The sequence below is a fragment of the Scardinius erythrophthalmus genome (genome assembly GCF_964197995.2).
Source record: "Scardinius erythrophthalmus genome assembly, chromosome: 8".
Classification (NCBI taxonomy): Eukaryota; Metazoa; Chordata; class Actinopteri; order Cypriniformes; family Leuciscidae; genus Scardinius; species Scardinius erythrophthalmus.
Genome location: NC_138228.1, coordinates 49,662,857 through 49,680,587, shown reverse-complemented (window position 1 = coordinate 49,680,587; position 17,731 = coordinate 49,662,857). Strand labels below are relative to the sequence as shown.

General features: G+C 41.8%; 1 protein-coding gene across 2 annotated transcripts in view; it reads left to right on the top strand.

Annotated features, from left to right (window-relative positions):
• Positions 1–17,731, top strand: part of tspan4a (tetraspanin 4a) — a 72,819-nt gene that overhangs the window by 9,500 nt on the left and 45,588 nt on the right. Inside the window, exon 2 of one of the 2 annotated variants that reach the window (XM_081373090.1) lies at positions 2,058–2,137. In XM_081373090.1, coding sequence (XP_081229216.1) covers positions 2,075–2,137 — 63 coding nt within the window. In that variant the 5' untranslated portion in view covers positions 2,058–2,074. Of the gene's footprint in view, positions 1–852; positions 2,138–17,731 lie in introns of both variants that reach the window. The other variant, XM_081373089.1, reaches the window with a different exon arrangement.

Genomic DNA, 17,731 nt, shown 5'->3' with positions numbered 1-17,731 from the left:
GTGATCAGAAGCTCATTTTACTAATACTTTTCATATATTCTGACAGACAGTGTTTAAAGGAATGCCACACTATGGTACTACTGTATGTACATTTTTGTTTTGTAGTAGTCCTTAATTTAACACTTGCTTGAACAGTTGTATAACACAACAGCAGTGTTAATCTCAAATCAATGTTAGACAGGTAAAACATGACAAGAAAAAAACAACACGATATGATATAACTATGCGTTATAGAAATATGTTGAATGAATTGATTCAAATAACAAACTCTGAAAAACTGAACTGTTTAGTTAGGGTTAATAAACTCACTCAGATCCTACATGCAAAATAATCTCAATTATAAAATGTTATTTGTGCATCACAGTGTCAAAACTAAGGCAATCACTGACATTTACTCTAACCGTGCTGAATGTCAGCGAGCCGTATCATGCTGACACACACCAGCAGCTCATGAATACAAGCAGAGAAAAGGCAGAGAACGACAGCAAGAGGAGGAGGAGAGATGAAGAAGGAGAAATGAAAACGTGTTGCAGAGCAGATATTCTGCTGTAAGAGCTGGTGTGGAGAGGAGAGATACAGAGAAGCTGTGTGTGGAAGGAAGATGGCGAGCAGTGGAAGATGATTGGATGAGCTGTGAGGAGGCGTGGCCAGAGTCTGAATGATTTGTGCGACAGTTACCAGAGAAAGAGGAGGTGAGAGACTGTGCGTTCAGCGTGTGTGTGTGTGTGTGTGTGAGGGGGTGTAAGAGCGCAGGAATCATCGCAGGAGATCCTGTTCTGCGGGAGCCGTTGGGTTCTTGTATGCTGAGAGGACATGTACACTACGGCTCAGGCTTCTGTCTCTGCTTTATAGCTGGACTGAAGAGCACAGAGGACACTCGATGGACTGAACCTGTTAGCGCTCCGGCAGACCTCTGAATCCTGAAGCAAACCCTGAGGGATAAAGACGCAGAGGCTGAGGTAGAAGGAGACAGAAGTAGCGTGGATAAAGGGAACTCGATTTTAAGGAAAGAAACATGCAAAAGGTTTGCCAGAAAATGAGAAGCAGCATGAGGGACAGGTTGAAGAGATGATGCGTTGGTTCAAAACTGAAGATTGAAACCTTGATTAGCAAAGCAGTGCAATCCTCTGTGTATTAGAAAACGTGTCATTTCATCTGTATTCATCTGTCCATTCATGCTGTCTGGGAAACCTTCAGCTGGTTTGGAGGTCAAGAAAATACTGGATATTTTTCACAGTCCAGGCGTGAGTGGGACGACTCCTAGTTTCTCCAGTAGGCGTCCATCAGACCTGTCTGTGAGCATCCAGGTGTGCCGAGGTCGTCTCTTCATCAGGCACCACTGGCAGCTCGGACATGTTGGAACGAGTCTGGTTCGATGTATGTTTGTGGTAAGGCATCTCCCCCAATGAGGCGGCGTTACAGCACCGGTGTCATTGATCCAGCAAGGTCCAGTGAGGATTAATTGCAGTGCAGGAAATGAATGAAGTGCGTCTGGAAGATATTGAATCAGCAGTTAAAAGTGATTAAACACTGAGGACTGTGAGTGGACCTTTCGTTGGACTTTATTCCTCAAATGTCTACACCTTGTGACATTCGACTTGTGGACCAAAGGCTGTTGCATCTTGTCAAGATCCTGTTTTAAAAAATGCGAACTCCTTTTGATAAAAAAAACAAATAATGTCCATGTTTTAAGGACAGCGGGCTTGTGCTTTCCAACTTGCTAGTTTATCACGTTTCCTACTTTGTGACTTATCTTGTAAAAGTGGGGATCATCTGGCCTGTGGGGGTCCGGGCTCCGGCCCCGGCCCCGGCCCCCAACCCAAAGATGCGGCGCTCGAGTACCGATGAGACCCCGTACCGACGCAGTCCCTCTCTGGACAGCAAACCGGGGTCTCCTCCTCTGCGCTACAGCGGGGAGTACGAGTACCACAGCTCACCCTTCATCTTTGGCATCCGTACCACCCCAGGGTCACAGAAAGCCAAAGCCAGCTACACCACAGCACAGGGCAGAAAGTATGTGGTGTTTTACCTGGACCTGTCCTTCATCTTCCTCCTAGAGCTGCGGCGCTGCAGGATGGCCGAGGGATGCCTGAGGGCCCTGAGATACGGGATGGTGTTCTTCAATCTGCTCTTCTGGGTGAGTGCGATTCCTTTACATCTCTTCTGTTAATACATCCAATATTAAAGGAATGGTTCACTCAAACATAAAAAGAAAATGCTTCATATTTACTTGTGTTGTTCCAAACCTGCATGGCTTCCTTTCTACCATGAAACACAGCAGATGTTTAGCTGAATGTTTGAGCTACTCTTTCCCATAGAACGACCACTAGTGACCAAGCTCCAAAAATGACCAAAACACCATAAAATGTTCATAAACATGGTCATTATGAAGTGAGAGCTATTCCCCTCCACCGCAGCGCTCAAACCCTGCATGTTTGTGTTGGTTTATGATCAGTGTAAGAACCAGTTGGATTTTGGTGACATCAGCCTGGACTCCATGGTCACTATTTATGTCCTGACTTGAGTCAGATGAGTTTCTCTGAGATGATGCAGAGATGGGCACTCGAGTTAGTGACTCCGACTCCAGTCGCATTTTAATAGACTTCAGACGTGAAATGACTTCAGGCTTGACTCGACAAAAAGGACTCTTGAATATAAACAACTCAAGTCAAGTCTCAAGTCAACTACTGAATCATAAAGAATGAAATGTTTTATTTGAATGGTTTTATAATATCTGCATAACATATATTTTCCCAATGTGTCGCGGTAGATCGGACTCTTCGAGTGTTGCTGCCAGGATGATTGTTTTGAACATTGTAATGGGTTATGAAGTAACAAGCTGGATGTTCACTATCCCTTACATCTTAGGACGTTTATTACAAACAAAACAGATGATTGAAAGATCATATATTTTGTATATATTATACAACTAAGGATTTTTTTTTTTTTTTTTAAGGCTTGAAATGATTTGAGACTTGACTCGGATTCATGACAAAAGACTCCAGACTTGACTCAAACTCCAGTGATAAAGACTTAAGACTTGACTCAGACTCCAGTGATAAAGACTTAAGACTTGAATCAGACTCCAGTGATAAAGACTCAGACTCCAGTGATAAAGACTTAAGACTTGACCCAAACTCCAGTGATAAAGACTTAAGACTTGACTCAGACTCCAGTGATAAAGACTCAGACTCCAGTGATAAAGACTTCAGACTTGACTCAAATTCCAGTGATAAAGACTCCAGACTTGACTCAGACTCCAGTGATAAAGACTCCGGACTTGACTCACACTCCAGTAATAAAGACTCCAGACTTGACTCAGACTCCAGTGATAAAGACTCCAGACTCAAACTCCAGTGAAAAAGACTTTCAGATTTGACTCAAACTCCAGTGATAAAGACTTCAGACTTGACTCAAACTCCAGTGAAAAAGACTTCAGACTTGACTCAGACTCCAGTGATAAAGACTCCAGACTCAAACTCCAGTGATAAAGACTTCAGACTCAAACTCCAGTGATAAAGACTTCAGACTTGAATCAAACTCCAGTGATAAAGACTTCAGACTTGACTCAAACTCCAGTGATAAAGACTCCAGACTTGACTCAGACTCCAGTGATAAAGACTCCAGACTTGACTCAGACTCCAGTGATAAAGACTCCAGACTTGACTCAGACTCCAGTGATAAAGACTCCAGACTTGACTCAGACTCCAGTGATAAAGACTTGACTCAAACTCCAGTGAAAAAGACTTTCAGACTTGACTTAAACTCCAGTGATAAAGACTTCAGACTTGATTCAGACTCCAGTGATAAAGACTCCAGACTTGACTCAGACTCCAGTGATAAAGACTCCAGACCTGACTCAGATTCTAGCTTAAAGACTTCAGACTTGACTCAGACTCCAGTGATAAAGACTCCAGTCTTGACTCAGACTCCAGCTTAAACACTTCAGACTTGACTCAGACTCCAGTGATAAAGACTCCAGTCTTGACTCAGACTCCAGTGATAAAGACTCCAGACTTGACTCAGACTCCAGTGATAAAGACTCCAGACTTGACTCAGACTCCAGTGATAAAGACTCCAGACTTGACTCAGACTCCAGTGATAAAGACTCCAGACTTGACTCAGACTCCAGTGATAAAGACTTGACTCAAACTCCAGTGAAAAAGACTTTCAGACTTGACTCAAACTCCAGTGATAAAGACTTCAGACTTGACTCAGACTCCAGTGATAAAGACTTCAGACTTGACTCAGACTCCAGTGATAAAGACTTGACTCAAACTCCAGTGAAAAAGACTTTTAGACTTGGCTAAAACTCCAGTGATAAAGACTTCAGACTTGACTCAGACTCCAGCGATAAAGACTTCAGACTTGACTCATACTCCAGTGATAAAGACTCCAGACTTGACTCAGACTCTAGCTTAAAGACTTCAGACTTGACTCAGACTCCAGTGATAAAGACTCCAGTCTTGACTCAGACTCCAGCTTAAAGACTTCAGACTTGACTCAGACTCCAGAGATAAGACTCCAGTCTTGACTCAGACTCCAGTGATAAAGACTCCAGACTTGACTCAGACTCCAGTGATAAAGACTCCAGACTTGACTCAGACTCCAGCTTAAAGACTTCAGACTTGACTCAGACTCCAGTGATAAAGACTCCAGTCATGACTCAGACTCCAGTGATAAAGACTCCAGACTTGACTCAGACTCCAGTGATAAAGACTCCAGACTTGACTCAGACTCCAGCATAAAGACTCCAGACTTGACTCAGACTCCAGCATAAAGACTCCAGACTTGACTCAGACTCCAGCATAAAGTCTTCAGACTTGACTCAGACTCCAGTGATAAAGACTCCAGACTTGACTCAGACTCCAGTGATAAAGACTCCAGACTTGACTCAGACTCCAGTGATAAAGACTCCAGACTTGACATCTCTGCCACAGTCATTTGTGCTGTTTGTGATCACATAATAAACCAGGCTTAAATAACTTCTTGTTCTACAACTAACAATTTTATGACAGATGCTTTGGTAAAAGTGTGTCTAATAAAAATATTAACTCTTTCCCCGCAAGTGTTTTGTTTTTTAAAGTTGCCAGCCAGTGACAGCATTTTTTATCATTTTCACCAGGGATGCTCCGATCTGCCTTTTTCGCCTCCGATACTGATTCCGAATATACCAATAATATATAATATAATATAATAATGAATATACCTGGGATTCAGTATTGGCCGATACAGAGTACCAATCCGACACTAAAATAAAAATAAAACAGTGCTGAATTACCTAACAAACTGTATGCTTCGCTGTGTGGAAGAGACTGGATCATTCTTTTTTGCAAGGCATTAGGCTTCATTACGGTAACACTTTACAATAACTGTACATGAATAATCATGTACTAATACCTGAATTAATAGTTACTTAAACATGAAGCTCATGATTCGTGAAGATATGAACTAATCATGAATCAATGAAGAGCCATCCTTATACGACAGGAGTCATAATGATTCATGCATGAATAACATGTTAGTACATATTTGATAGTTAATGTATTAATACACATTTAGGGGTAAACTAAATCAATCAGGCTCTGTGAGAATAAATAAGAATCTGCAGCTTTGTGACAAATATTTGGAATGGCACATGATTATTTATTAATTACACAGATCTGTCTAATCAAACATGGAAAATTGACTAATAACTACCACTAATAAATTTATTTTGATCTAAACTGTTTTCAGATTTTTTTATAGTTAATTTATGTTTAGTCATAGCTGCTTTTCTTTCTAGGGTTTTGTTTCTGGTGGGACACTCATTATTGGCGCATTTTATTATATGTGTCTTTACAGGTATGTTGGGGCTTTCTTTTAAGTCCATATATGTTTAATTATATAAATAAAAATAAAAGAACTACCCATATTTTTTTATCTTTGGTTTCTGTACCGGGGTGTAAAGGAATAAGGATGGCACTCTTAGTGTATATGTTTGTTCATATTTTAGTTAAAGGTGAACTAAGTAACTTTTTTATCTTAACCGAACAGCTTCGGAGTCATTGGAATGGTTATATGACTGTGTTCGGGTTGAATGGTGGTCTTCTCGCACCCCCCGAGCGCCTGTGAGCGGAAAAAACACACTTGCAACTTTGGGCCGCCGGCCGCAGCGTCAGAAAGTATCGCGTGATATCAGGTCTCGCGATGTCACAAATTGCTTTACGGCACTGCACACATACACTATCTAAACATTTATATGCCTTCTGTTTATCATACATACCTCAGTGGACGTCGCTCCGTGCGTTCGCCGGCTTCTTTGAAAACAAATGCACAGCACCAGCGGGAGAATATGGTAGGGGGTCGAGTCGCCAATGAGTTTTGACGACAGTGTTGTCAAATATTTATTCCGAAGCTGTAGGGGGAGCTCTATAGAGAAACCCGCGAGCAAAAAGCGAGAAAACAGCGAATAAATCAGCAAAGCTGCATAATGCTGCTTTAATGATTTGTAAGTGCATCATTGTTTCATGACTTTACTTGAGGTGGCACATCATAATTAACTCATTAGTAACTCAATATTCCCAAAAGCAAAAGGGAAATAACAGTGGGAAAAGCCAGAACTGATAAGAATGTAAAAATGCGCACCTTGAAATGCAATGTAAGTCGGTTTGGATAAAAGCGTCTGCCAAATGCAGAAATGTAAATGATTAACTGCTAACTTCTTACCAAATTCAGCTCATGATTTATCATAAACTTACTATCAAATTCACACAGTGGCGGCTGGTGCTAATGTAGTTAGACATGTAGTTAAAGCTGCTGTTATTCATGCATGAATCATTATGACTCCTGTCGTAGTTAAGGATGGCTCTTCATTGATTCATGATAAGTTCCTATCTTCACGAATCATGAGCTCATGTTGAAGTAAGTATTAATTCAGGTATTAGTACATGATTATACATGTACTGTTATTGTAAAGTGTTACCAATATTACTTTCCTAACTTTGTAAAACAAAATAACAAACAGACAAAAATTTAGTGAATTATTTATTAAATAATCGTGCACCAGTGCAACAACTGTAAATAAAGCAATAGCTTCATAAGCTGGGTAGACATTCAACATAAACAGGAGTCAGCTCTTAGTAATGGTTTAGTGCAAACAGGAATTTACCATTCAATACAAAAGCAGCTTAATAAACCAGTAGCTATACTAGCTTGGTGAAACAACATGTAAAATTAATCAGAAACAAAATATGTTTTATAATGGTTAAGTCTGTGCAAATAGAAATTTAAAATCCAATGTACAATAAAAAAAATAAACGAGCCGAAACTGAGAACTGTTTTTTCAAAATGGCGACGCCAATGACAGCCTTAGTGTGATGCTGTCCGATTCTTCTGTTGTTTTTATTTATGTGTTCTGTATTTAGTCATTCTTTATCTATTTATAGCTGGATAATTTCATTAATGGCAGGGAAAGAGTTAATGTGGAGGCGCTGACAGTCTCCATTATGGCTGATACTCTAGGTTGTTTTTTTACTTGGCATTTAGACTCAGCTGTGTTCGTTGTTTGCTGCCACTGTTATTTCCTCACTTGTGTCACAGTGTGGCTGAACACATATTTCAGTGCTAACCCTCCTGTGTGAGAAGAATGACAGAACAGTATAGCATATGTCAGGTGAGCTGACTGATTCTCTGGACGTCATCTGTGCTTCAGTGCTCCAGCGCTCAACATCAACGCCTGTCTAGCGTCTCTGCTGTTTGGAACGGGAGGCTAGTATCTGTGATAATAAGCCACATCTGTGTTGGACAACATGATTTCTTATTTTGCTCTTATCAAGTGACCACTGCTCAGTCCGGATGACAGCTCATTTAAAGAGGACATTTTTTAAAGATTATTCTTCATTTGGCAAATAAGTAAAGCACTGAATAAACATTACAGAAAAGCCTTTAAAAGTAAAAATACTGATTGTTGTATTTTACATCATTGATCATAAAGCTGTCAGTCCACAGCAATCCTTTGTTTTATTAAGCTTGTCAGTCTATCTGATGTAGACTCGGGATTTCCATGTGGCATTAAGATGTGTTTTTGCTAATCCGATCACAATCAGTCAGAACTAAATATGAATGGAAACAGGGTCTAGTTATTGGATCACTAAAACCACATATGTAGGTAGTCAGAAATGCACCTGACCATATCGCATTTGTTGAAATGCCATCCGTCGAATGTGTCCGGATCAGAGTGAAGCTCCGCCCACTGCCCTGACATGACATGTGTCCAGATCAGAGTCAAGCTCCGCCCACTGCCCCGGATCAGAGTGAAGCTCCGCCCACTGCCCTGACATGACATGTGTCCGGATCAGAGTGAAGCTCCGCCCACTGCCCTGACATGACATTTGTCCGGATCAGAGTGAAGCTCCGCTCACTGCCCTGACATGACATGTGTCCGGATCAGAGTCAAGCTCCGCCCACTGCCCTGACATGACATGTGTCCGGGTCAGAGTGAAGCTCCGCCCACTGCCCTGACATGACATGTGTCCGGATCAGAGTCAAGCTCCGCCCACTGCCCTGACATGACATGTGTCCGGATCAGAGTCAAGCTCCGCCCACTGCCCTGACATGACATGTGTCCGGATCAGAGTGAAGCTCCGCCCACTGCCCTGACATGACATGTGTCCGGATCAGAGTCAAGCTCCACCCACTGACATGACATGTGTCCGGGTCAGAGTGAAGCTCCGCCCACTGCCCTGACATGACATGTGTCCGGATCAGAGTCAAGCTCCGCCCACTGCCCTGACATGACATGTGTCCGGATCAGAGTCAAGCTCCGCCCACTGCCCTGACATGACATGTGTTTAGGAAGAGCACCAACAAGCGATTAAAATTTCCAATACACACACATTACAATCGAAATCACCTGACAAATTGTGATCGGATCAGCCAAAATGCATCTTTTTTTCTTTATTGATTTTCAAAACACTAACATTAAAGCATAAAAAAGAGGAAAAAAACTGTACTATACACATATGTCAAATGGTGCATTAATATCATGACATGGGATGCATGCTAAGCCTGTGAATATATGTGCTTATATGTGAATATTTGTGCATGTGAATATACTGTATATATTTATATATATACACACACACTCACCTAAAGGATTATTAGGAACACCATACTAATACTGTGTTTGACCCCCTTTCGCCTTCAGAACAGCCTTAATTCTACGTGGCATTGATTCAACAAGGTGCTGAAAGCATTCTTTAGAAATGTTGGCCCATATTGATAGGATAGCATCTTGCAGTTGATGGAGATTTGTGGGATGCACATCCAGGGCACGAAGCTCCCGTTCCACCACATCCCAAAGATGCTCTATTGGGTTGAGATCTGGTGACTGTGGGGGCCATTTTAGTACAGTGAACTCATTGTCATGTTCAAGAAACCAATTTGAAATGATTCGAGCTTTGTGACATGGTGCATTATCCTGCTGGAAGTAGCCATCAGAGGGCCATGGGTACATGGTGGTCATAAAGGGATGGACATGGTCAGAAACAATGCTCAGGTAGGCCGTGGCATTTAAACGATGCCCAATTGGCACTAAGGGGCCTAAAGTGTGCCAAGAAAACATCCCCCACACCATTACACCACCACCACCAGCCTGCACAGTGGCATGATGGATCCATGTTCTCATTCTGTTTACGCCAAATTCTGACTCTACCATCTGAATGTCTCAACAGAAATCGAGACTCATCAGACCAGGCAACATTTTTCCAGTCTTCAACTGTCCAATTTTGGTGAGCTCATGCTAATTGTAGCCTCTTTTTCCTATTTGTAGTGGAGATGAGTGGTACCCGGTGGGGTCTTCTGCTGTTGTAGCCCATCCGCCTCAAGGTTGTGCGTGTTGTGGCTTCACAAATGCTTTGCTGCATACCTCGGTTGTAACGAGTGGTTATTTCAGTCAAAGTTGCTCTTCTATCAGCTTGAATCAGTCGGCCCATTCTCCTCTGACCTCTAGCATCAACAAGGTATTTTCGCCCACAGGACTGCCGCATACTGGATGTTTTTCCCTTTTCACACCATTCTTTGTAAACCCTAGAAATGGTTGTGCGTGAAAATCCCAGTAACTGAGCAGATTGTGAAATACTCAGACCGGCCCGTCTGGCACCAACAACCATGCCACGCTCAAAATAGCTTAAATCACCTTTCTTTCCCATTCTGACATTCAGTTTGGAGTTCAGGAGATTGTCTTGACCAGGACCACACATCTAAATGCATTGAAGCAACTGCCATGTGATTGGTTGATTAGATAATTGCATTAATGAGAAATTGAACAGGTGTTCCTAATAATCCTTTAGGTGAGTGTGTATATATATATATATATATATATATATATATATATATATATATATATATATATATATATATATATATGAGTGTGTGTGTGTTTGTGTGTGTGTGTGTCTGTGTGTGTGTGTGCTGCTGCAGCTGTCGGAGGAACCAACAGGATTTTGGATGCTCTGTGATTTTCTTCACTTTGGAAAAGCTGTTTACATAAATGGTCCTCCACTTGAAGTCAACTGAGCAGAAATCCCTAGAAACATGGCAAGAAAATAGACTCAAAGCCTAGCGATGACTTTAAACCCTGCATTCCCTTGTGAAAAGAAGTGTGTTTAATTGAATAAAATGTGCACTTGTAGAGTACTTTAAATCTTTAAAATTATATTTTAAACTACATATAATGTAATATTATTGAAATAAATACACTTAAAGAGGACACACTTTCATGAAAATGTTTCAACACACTAAAGTACACTTTTAAAGTCTTTTATTATTTCCAGTTCATGTTCTTTCCCCTTTTTCGTCTTTGATAAATTCAACATTACATTCAGTTTGCACTTAAGTATATTCTTTTAAAGAGTATTATTTCATTCATACTTTTTCTTTTCTTTCAAAAGTGTGCTAAAGTGTACTTCTTTTTCACAAGGGCTTCAACATTTCTTTTCAAATATTTCAGCCTGAAGTCTGGTGCATGTTCTGTGCATCTGTAAGTGCTTGAATAATGCAATCGTTCACTGCGTCCAAATACAAGAGTGAAGGCAGTGACAAGGTGAGTGGATTCACAGTGGATCTTCTCCCAGATAGTGTGAGTTGTGATCTCTGATTGAATTGGTGTTAAATGTCTGTGTAGAAGGGTTGCTGTTATTAGCAGCTGACAAGCAGTGAGGGAATTTCCCCCATCAACTAGTCATATGGTTAGTGTATAACAGGCACAGATACTGCTCACTACACTAAAACCTGAAACATAGAGGGAAAAAACTTGATTTCATGCATTGTTGCATTCCACAACATGCTGAGAGTTAAGGCCGTTCACACCAAGAATGATAACTATAAAGATACTGTAACTATAACGATAACATATATCAGCGTTCACACCAGCGCACAATATCATTCTGTTTGTTATAAGGCCGGGACACACGAAGCCGACGGTCGGCCATCGGCAATGGCATGCAGCTTTTGAGCATCGGCCGGCTCAGTTTTTCCGGTGTGTTCTGCACAGTTTTAGGACAGATTCAGCATGTTGATCAGCTTTGGGCCGTCAGTGAGAGAGAGAACTCTGATTGGCTGTTCAGCTTAGAGAATTCATAGCATGAGAATAAAAGCGAAAGTGATAAAAGCGAGTTTAGAAGTGAAAACGGTACAGACATAAGGCTCTTATAATTTTACATCATCTTCCCTGAGCATTCAAATGCACAAATATTTTCATAAAAAAATCTGCCGACTGGGATGAATAAAGTGATAAGTGTGCTGTGTGATTGATATTCAAAATGCTAAGTAAGCGCTGCTTTGTTTACGGTTTGAATATATGCAGCCCTAGTTTCGGTTTCCCTTTTTGAAAGACAAAAATAGACTATTGATACCTGCTGATAGATATTTACAGTTATTGGGCCCTATCTTTCACTCAGCGCAATTGACTTATTACAATTGACGTACACCGACGCATGTATCATTCCTTTTTCTCACCCGACGCACAGCGTACTTTTCCCTCCACAGGTCGCACGCCACGTCGGTAAGCTAGGAAATACACTTGCACTCCCAGGGGCGGTTCAGCGCAAAGAGGAGGCGTGATCCGGCGCAACAGTTCCCTGGTGCTATTTTGCAGGTTTAGAAAACAATTCCGCCTCTGACCAGGAGAAACCTCGTCTAAAAGTCAGTGCCGCGTTGCTCATGTTATTCAGATGCTGTTTTAAGGGTGCATGCTTGGCCATAATGTAGCGTGTGCACAACACACACACTTTATCTCATCTACACAGAAGCAGCAGTTCACATTTTTGCAAATCATACATTATTACGATAGATAGATAGATAGATAGATAGATAGATAGATAGATAGATAGATAGACAGTTTATTATAAAAGCATACATCTAGCTTACACATTTACCCAAATTATCATACACCTGTTTAACCAAAGCTAATCTGGGTGTGTTTCTCCATCCCCAATGTCACTTCTCTGTGTTTTACGGCCCTGACGAGAACGTCGGTCTCCTCGGCTGTGAACCGCTCCTGGCGTGCGTCTGGCAAATCCGCCGTGGAATAAGTGCGCCTGCTCTTAAAGGGAATGTGAGATGTCGCTCTGATTGGTTTATTTCACATTACGCCCAAACCACACCTATGAGCAATGAAGCGACTTCCGACCAACACATTTTAGATTTGCGTCGAGCGCAAGAGTCATTTATCCCGCCGGTATAATAGCAACAGCGCCTGAGATCCACCCACAAAGTTACTTGCGTTTCGCGCTTGATACTTGCGTTTCAGATCATTAAAATAGGGCCCATTTACTTTACATGCAGACGCAGAAAGAGCGTGTAGTCAACAGTCACCTTTAGTCCTTTTGTTGTGTTCAAGCGCAGCTTTTTGGCCGAGACGCAGCCAACAAGATGCGGCAACCCAGTCAACTTTCGTCGCTGCTAGTTCTTTGACCTTGGCTTTGTGTGTCCTAGGCTATAAGCACACTGCAGTTTGTCGTCCGTTTATCTTTAAAAAGTTATCGTTCCTGCTGGTTTTTAATGTCTGAAAGAATCAGTTCAGTTCTTATGTGATTAGAATTGAGAAAAATCAGTGCAGACTTGAGTTCAGCCATGACGATAGCCCACAGCAGAGTCGATGGAGGAAGGAGCCAAGGTATTGACATGGCCGAAGACAACCACGGGACGACCGAGGGAGACAGAGCCGATGCTAGGGGATCCCAGGGCGCAGATGGAGAACTGATGGACTTGAGAGCCGCAGCTGGCACTGGAGACCAAGGCAGATAATCATCCTGTGGCGACTATCATCCGATGTGTAACCGGAGCATTCGAGGACTAAGACGGAGCAGATGTGACCGAGGGCCCAGGTGGTGCCGGAGGGAGGGTGGAGCCCACTGGAGCCGGAGGGGTGGAGAGCCGGAGCGCTGCGGATGCCTTGTAAGCATGGAACCCAAGGCCAAGGATCTCAGATGGAGCTGAGGGTGGGAGGAGCCGACTGGTCGACGGGCCGAGGGATCCTCACGCTTAGGCGAAGCTGGTGAGTCCATGGCCTGATGCTTGACAACGCCGCAAGGCGTCGCGGATGAAGGCGAAGGGCTTCAGGAGACCAGCTGAAGGACTGGCTAAGATCTGCAGTGGAGGTGGGAGAGCGAGGCTGGCTGGGATCACTGATAATTCCATGTCTTCGCTGGGCGATGATACTGTTTTCACCACTGGCTAGAACCAGTGGTGATGATAGTTCTGATGATGGTTCTGGTGATGAAAGTTCAGGGTGGGAAGCACTGCTTCAGATTCCCAATTGATCAGCCAGTCCTCTGTGTCTAGCTCCACCAGGACTCCTACCGAGACGATGTTTGCCGGCTCACACCCCTGGTCAGACTTATGTTGGAGCTTTGGCTCCGGGGCGTTATTAGGCGCTGTCGTCACAGGCTCAGTGTTCGCGGTGGGCGGAAGCTCTTCGTCTGCGGGGGCTCTGGCGTCGTCTCCATAGTTAGGGTTGGTGGTGCGCTGGGCTCTGGCTCTGGGTCGGGTCGGGGGTAGACGCTCTCTGGACACCGGATGATGGCCTCCTTCCAATCCAGTCCTGTACTTTCTGGGAAGTCTACAGGATATTCGGAGTTCACCCCGACCCAGAAGAGAGACTTTAACGGCAGTCTTTTCAGAAAGCTGACAGATATGAAGGGCAAAGACAATAAGAGGAAGCCCTTCTCGAGATGGAGTGACGAATTTTGCAGTCTACTATTTTGTCACGTAACTCCAAGGAAGATGATGATGATTAAAAAATAAAACAAGGTTTATTAAATAACTCAGAGTAGATAGCCAAATGCGAGACAGTTGTGTCAATCACAAACAATACCTGACTACTGAGAACTGAAAAGACTGCAACATAAATACATGATAAATGAGGGAAATGAAAAACACCAGTGCAGATCAAATGAATCATCATGACAACTGATAAGTGGTGGGAAACTTGAACAAAGGAAACACGTGACTGAAAATAACAAACCAAAAGTCCATGAAAATTAAATTAAGATCCAAACAGCATCCGAACAGAACTGTGACAGAAATTACTAGTCATCCAATTTTTTATCTCAATTATGCGTTCCGTTAATATTGGGAATTGGTCATTTTCATGTACAGAGTGAACAGCAGCGGTCCTAGTACTGAGCCTTGTGGTACGCCATACTGAACTTGTGATCGATGAGACATCTCTTCATTTACTGCTACAAACTGATAACGGTCAGATAAGTGTGATTTAAACCATGCTAGTGCAATTCCACTAATGCCAACATAATGCCAATGTAATTTCTGTAATCTATTACATTGTAATACCCATGTCATTATACACATTTGTGTCCTCATAAACCATACATACAAGAACGCACACACATGCGTGCACACACACTCAAACACACTCTCACATACACTCAAACACACTCTCACATACACTCAAACACACTCACACAGACACACACTCTCACACACACACACACACACACACACACACACACACACACACACACACACACACACACACACACACGTCACACACACGTGCATGCACACTCACACACACACTCAAACAAGTACAACAGAAAATACTCAACACTCAATTCTTTTTTTAGTATGACAAACACACATTTGTGCTACTATTCTGAGTTGTGGTGATGAATGCTAACATGTTCTAACTGTGGTCAGGTAGCCCAAAGCAAAGCTGTTTACCTCTAAAAACATAATTATGCTTAAACAGACGTGCTAATTTTCCCCCGCTGTGTATAATTATACCTTACTGTCTAACAATACGTCTGTCTACACCCTAAATGCAGTATAAAGGGCAATTAGTGTTATAATACTAAAGTAAACAGGACAAATGCCATTACACAAATGTTATAGCATTGTAAAAATACTCCAGTGATTTTACTGAAGAACACTGGTTGGTTCTGTTCAACTACACTACTAATCTATCAGCAGAGACATCGCCTGATGTGGAGCCGTGTGACGTGTTGAAAATCCAACAGCAACTAATCACTTTGGCAAACTTTATTAGAATTAAAATATTCAAATACTGAAAGTCTAAATACTGAGAAAAATGTCACAGGCTGACCACTTAAAAGGCTGAATCATAGATCATAGATAATATGAAATAGTCATACTATGAGCCTTAATACATGCTTTTAAGGTGTCAGAGAAAATGAAAAGCAAAGAAAAGGGAAAAATACAAAAGAAGAACAAAACCACAACGCTGAGACAGTGGAGGCTCATTCTGCAATCTAAATATAGTGATAATGCCTGGTGTTTGGCCTAAAAAATACAGAATCTTACATCTGTCTTTAAAAAGGCTGCCGCTGTCATTATTGCCATGGCAACTGGTTTTCATTGGAGTATTTCCCAGCAGCGCTAGTACAGGCCTACAGCTCATCTGAGTATTGTTTATGAGCACAAGTAATAAAACATGTCTGTTCAATACCAGCAACTGTTATGCCTTCTGACAGCAACTGGAAATGGTTTGATGGCTAATATGAGAAGCAGAAGATCCCAGACTACATCCGCTAGAAGCAATACATGATTTTGACAACCGTATTATTATTCAGCTCTTCAGATATGGGATTCTTACACATTCACAATAATTCTCTCTAAGTCCTAAACAATTAAGCACGTCAAAAAGATAATTCCATTCAACCTTGTCAAATGCTTTTTCTGCATCTAATGATAAATCAAAATCTACTAAAAAGATTTTAGTACTCGTCATTTACTCGCCTTTATGTCGTCCCAAACCCATAAGACTTTTGTTCATCTTCGAAACACAAACGGAGATATTTTGATTTCTGTCCCTCCAATCCACCAAATCTTTCACACTTCAAAATGTTCCTTGTAATCCATAAGAATCGAGTGATTTAATCCAAGTTTTCTGAAGAGACATTGCTTTATATTGACGAGTAGATTTAATTTACATATAAACATTCTTCAACACACATTAAATATGGTCATGGCATCTTAAACGTTAACACTGATCTTGTGTGCACTCGGGTCCATTAACATCTCTAGGACTGATGAATCAAACACACATTTATTTTTGTTTTGCAGCTTAAATAAAAAAAAATCTGTCTTTTCGTGAGAGCAGTTCATGTACTTACACATATATGCACGAATAATGATTATTTTAATGGATTTGTAATGTTAGCATCTCAACAAAGTATGTGAACCAAGGGGTCTTTGCCTGAAAAGGCTTGAAGGCTGCTGTTCTGTAATGGGTGTATATATATATATATATATATATATATATATATATATATATATATATATATATATATATATATATATATATATATATATATATATATATATATATATCCCCTTAACGCCCACTGTCGCGAATTTGCAACAAACCCCTTCCATTCAGACTGCAGGCGAGATAGCGTGTGTTTTCCCCCAATGCCTGTTTGTGCACATTCGATACATACCTAGGAACATTTTGCACGCACTGGTTTCTCTTAGGAGCGGTCGGAGTGGTAACTACATCCGGTTCACCGAAGCTAATATTTTGGTTTGCAAAATCCGCATATCAAGTGCGCAAATGTGGAGAAATTGCCCAAAATGAGTTAAGTTGTGCTAAGATAAAAATATGTACCAGCTTATTGATTGCTTCTATAGCTATGTTATTCATATAGACTTCATGTGACGAATATTTTTTACGTACTTTGTAGATTTCTGTTTGTAGCAAATTTGCGACATTGGTCCATAATGGCTGGATTGGGCTAATGGCTACATATTATAATAATGCTGTATTTAGATAGCCTGGCAAGCCAGACCTACATCAAGATGTTAGGTCTGGAAACTCACCATAGTTACGGCTCAATCCGAGGGGCGGGATAAACGGCTGTCTTTCAAATTCCCTCTGCACGCAATAGGACAGCGCTTCAACCAACCAGAGCGTTTTCCCAACAGCGGAGCTTAGTGATAGATTCAACTTTTGCCATATCTGGCCGGCAAAACGACGAACACATCTTCCTTTTTTTAAGAATGACTTAAGTGCCGTTCTTTGCTCTTTTCTCAAAGAAAAACTTAACTCCAAGTCCTCCAGAGTCGCGGCCAAAGCCGATTCGAAAGACCGTTGTTCTCCATCAGCAGCCGCCATTCTTTGTTTTCAAGTAGCATCAGCCAGGTAACCGTCGCAACTCTGTCGTGTATGTTAAGCCCGCCCCCGCCTACTCTATACACAACGTGATTGGCC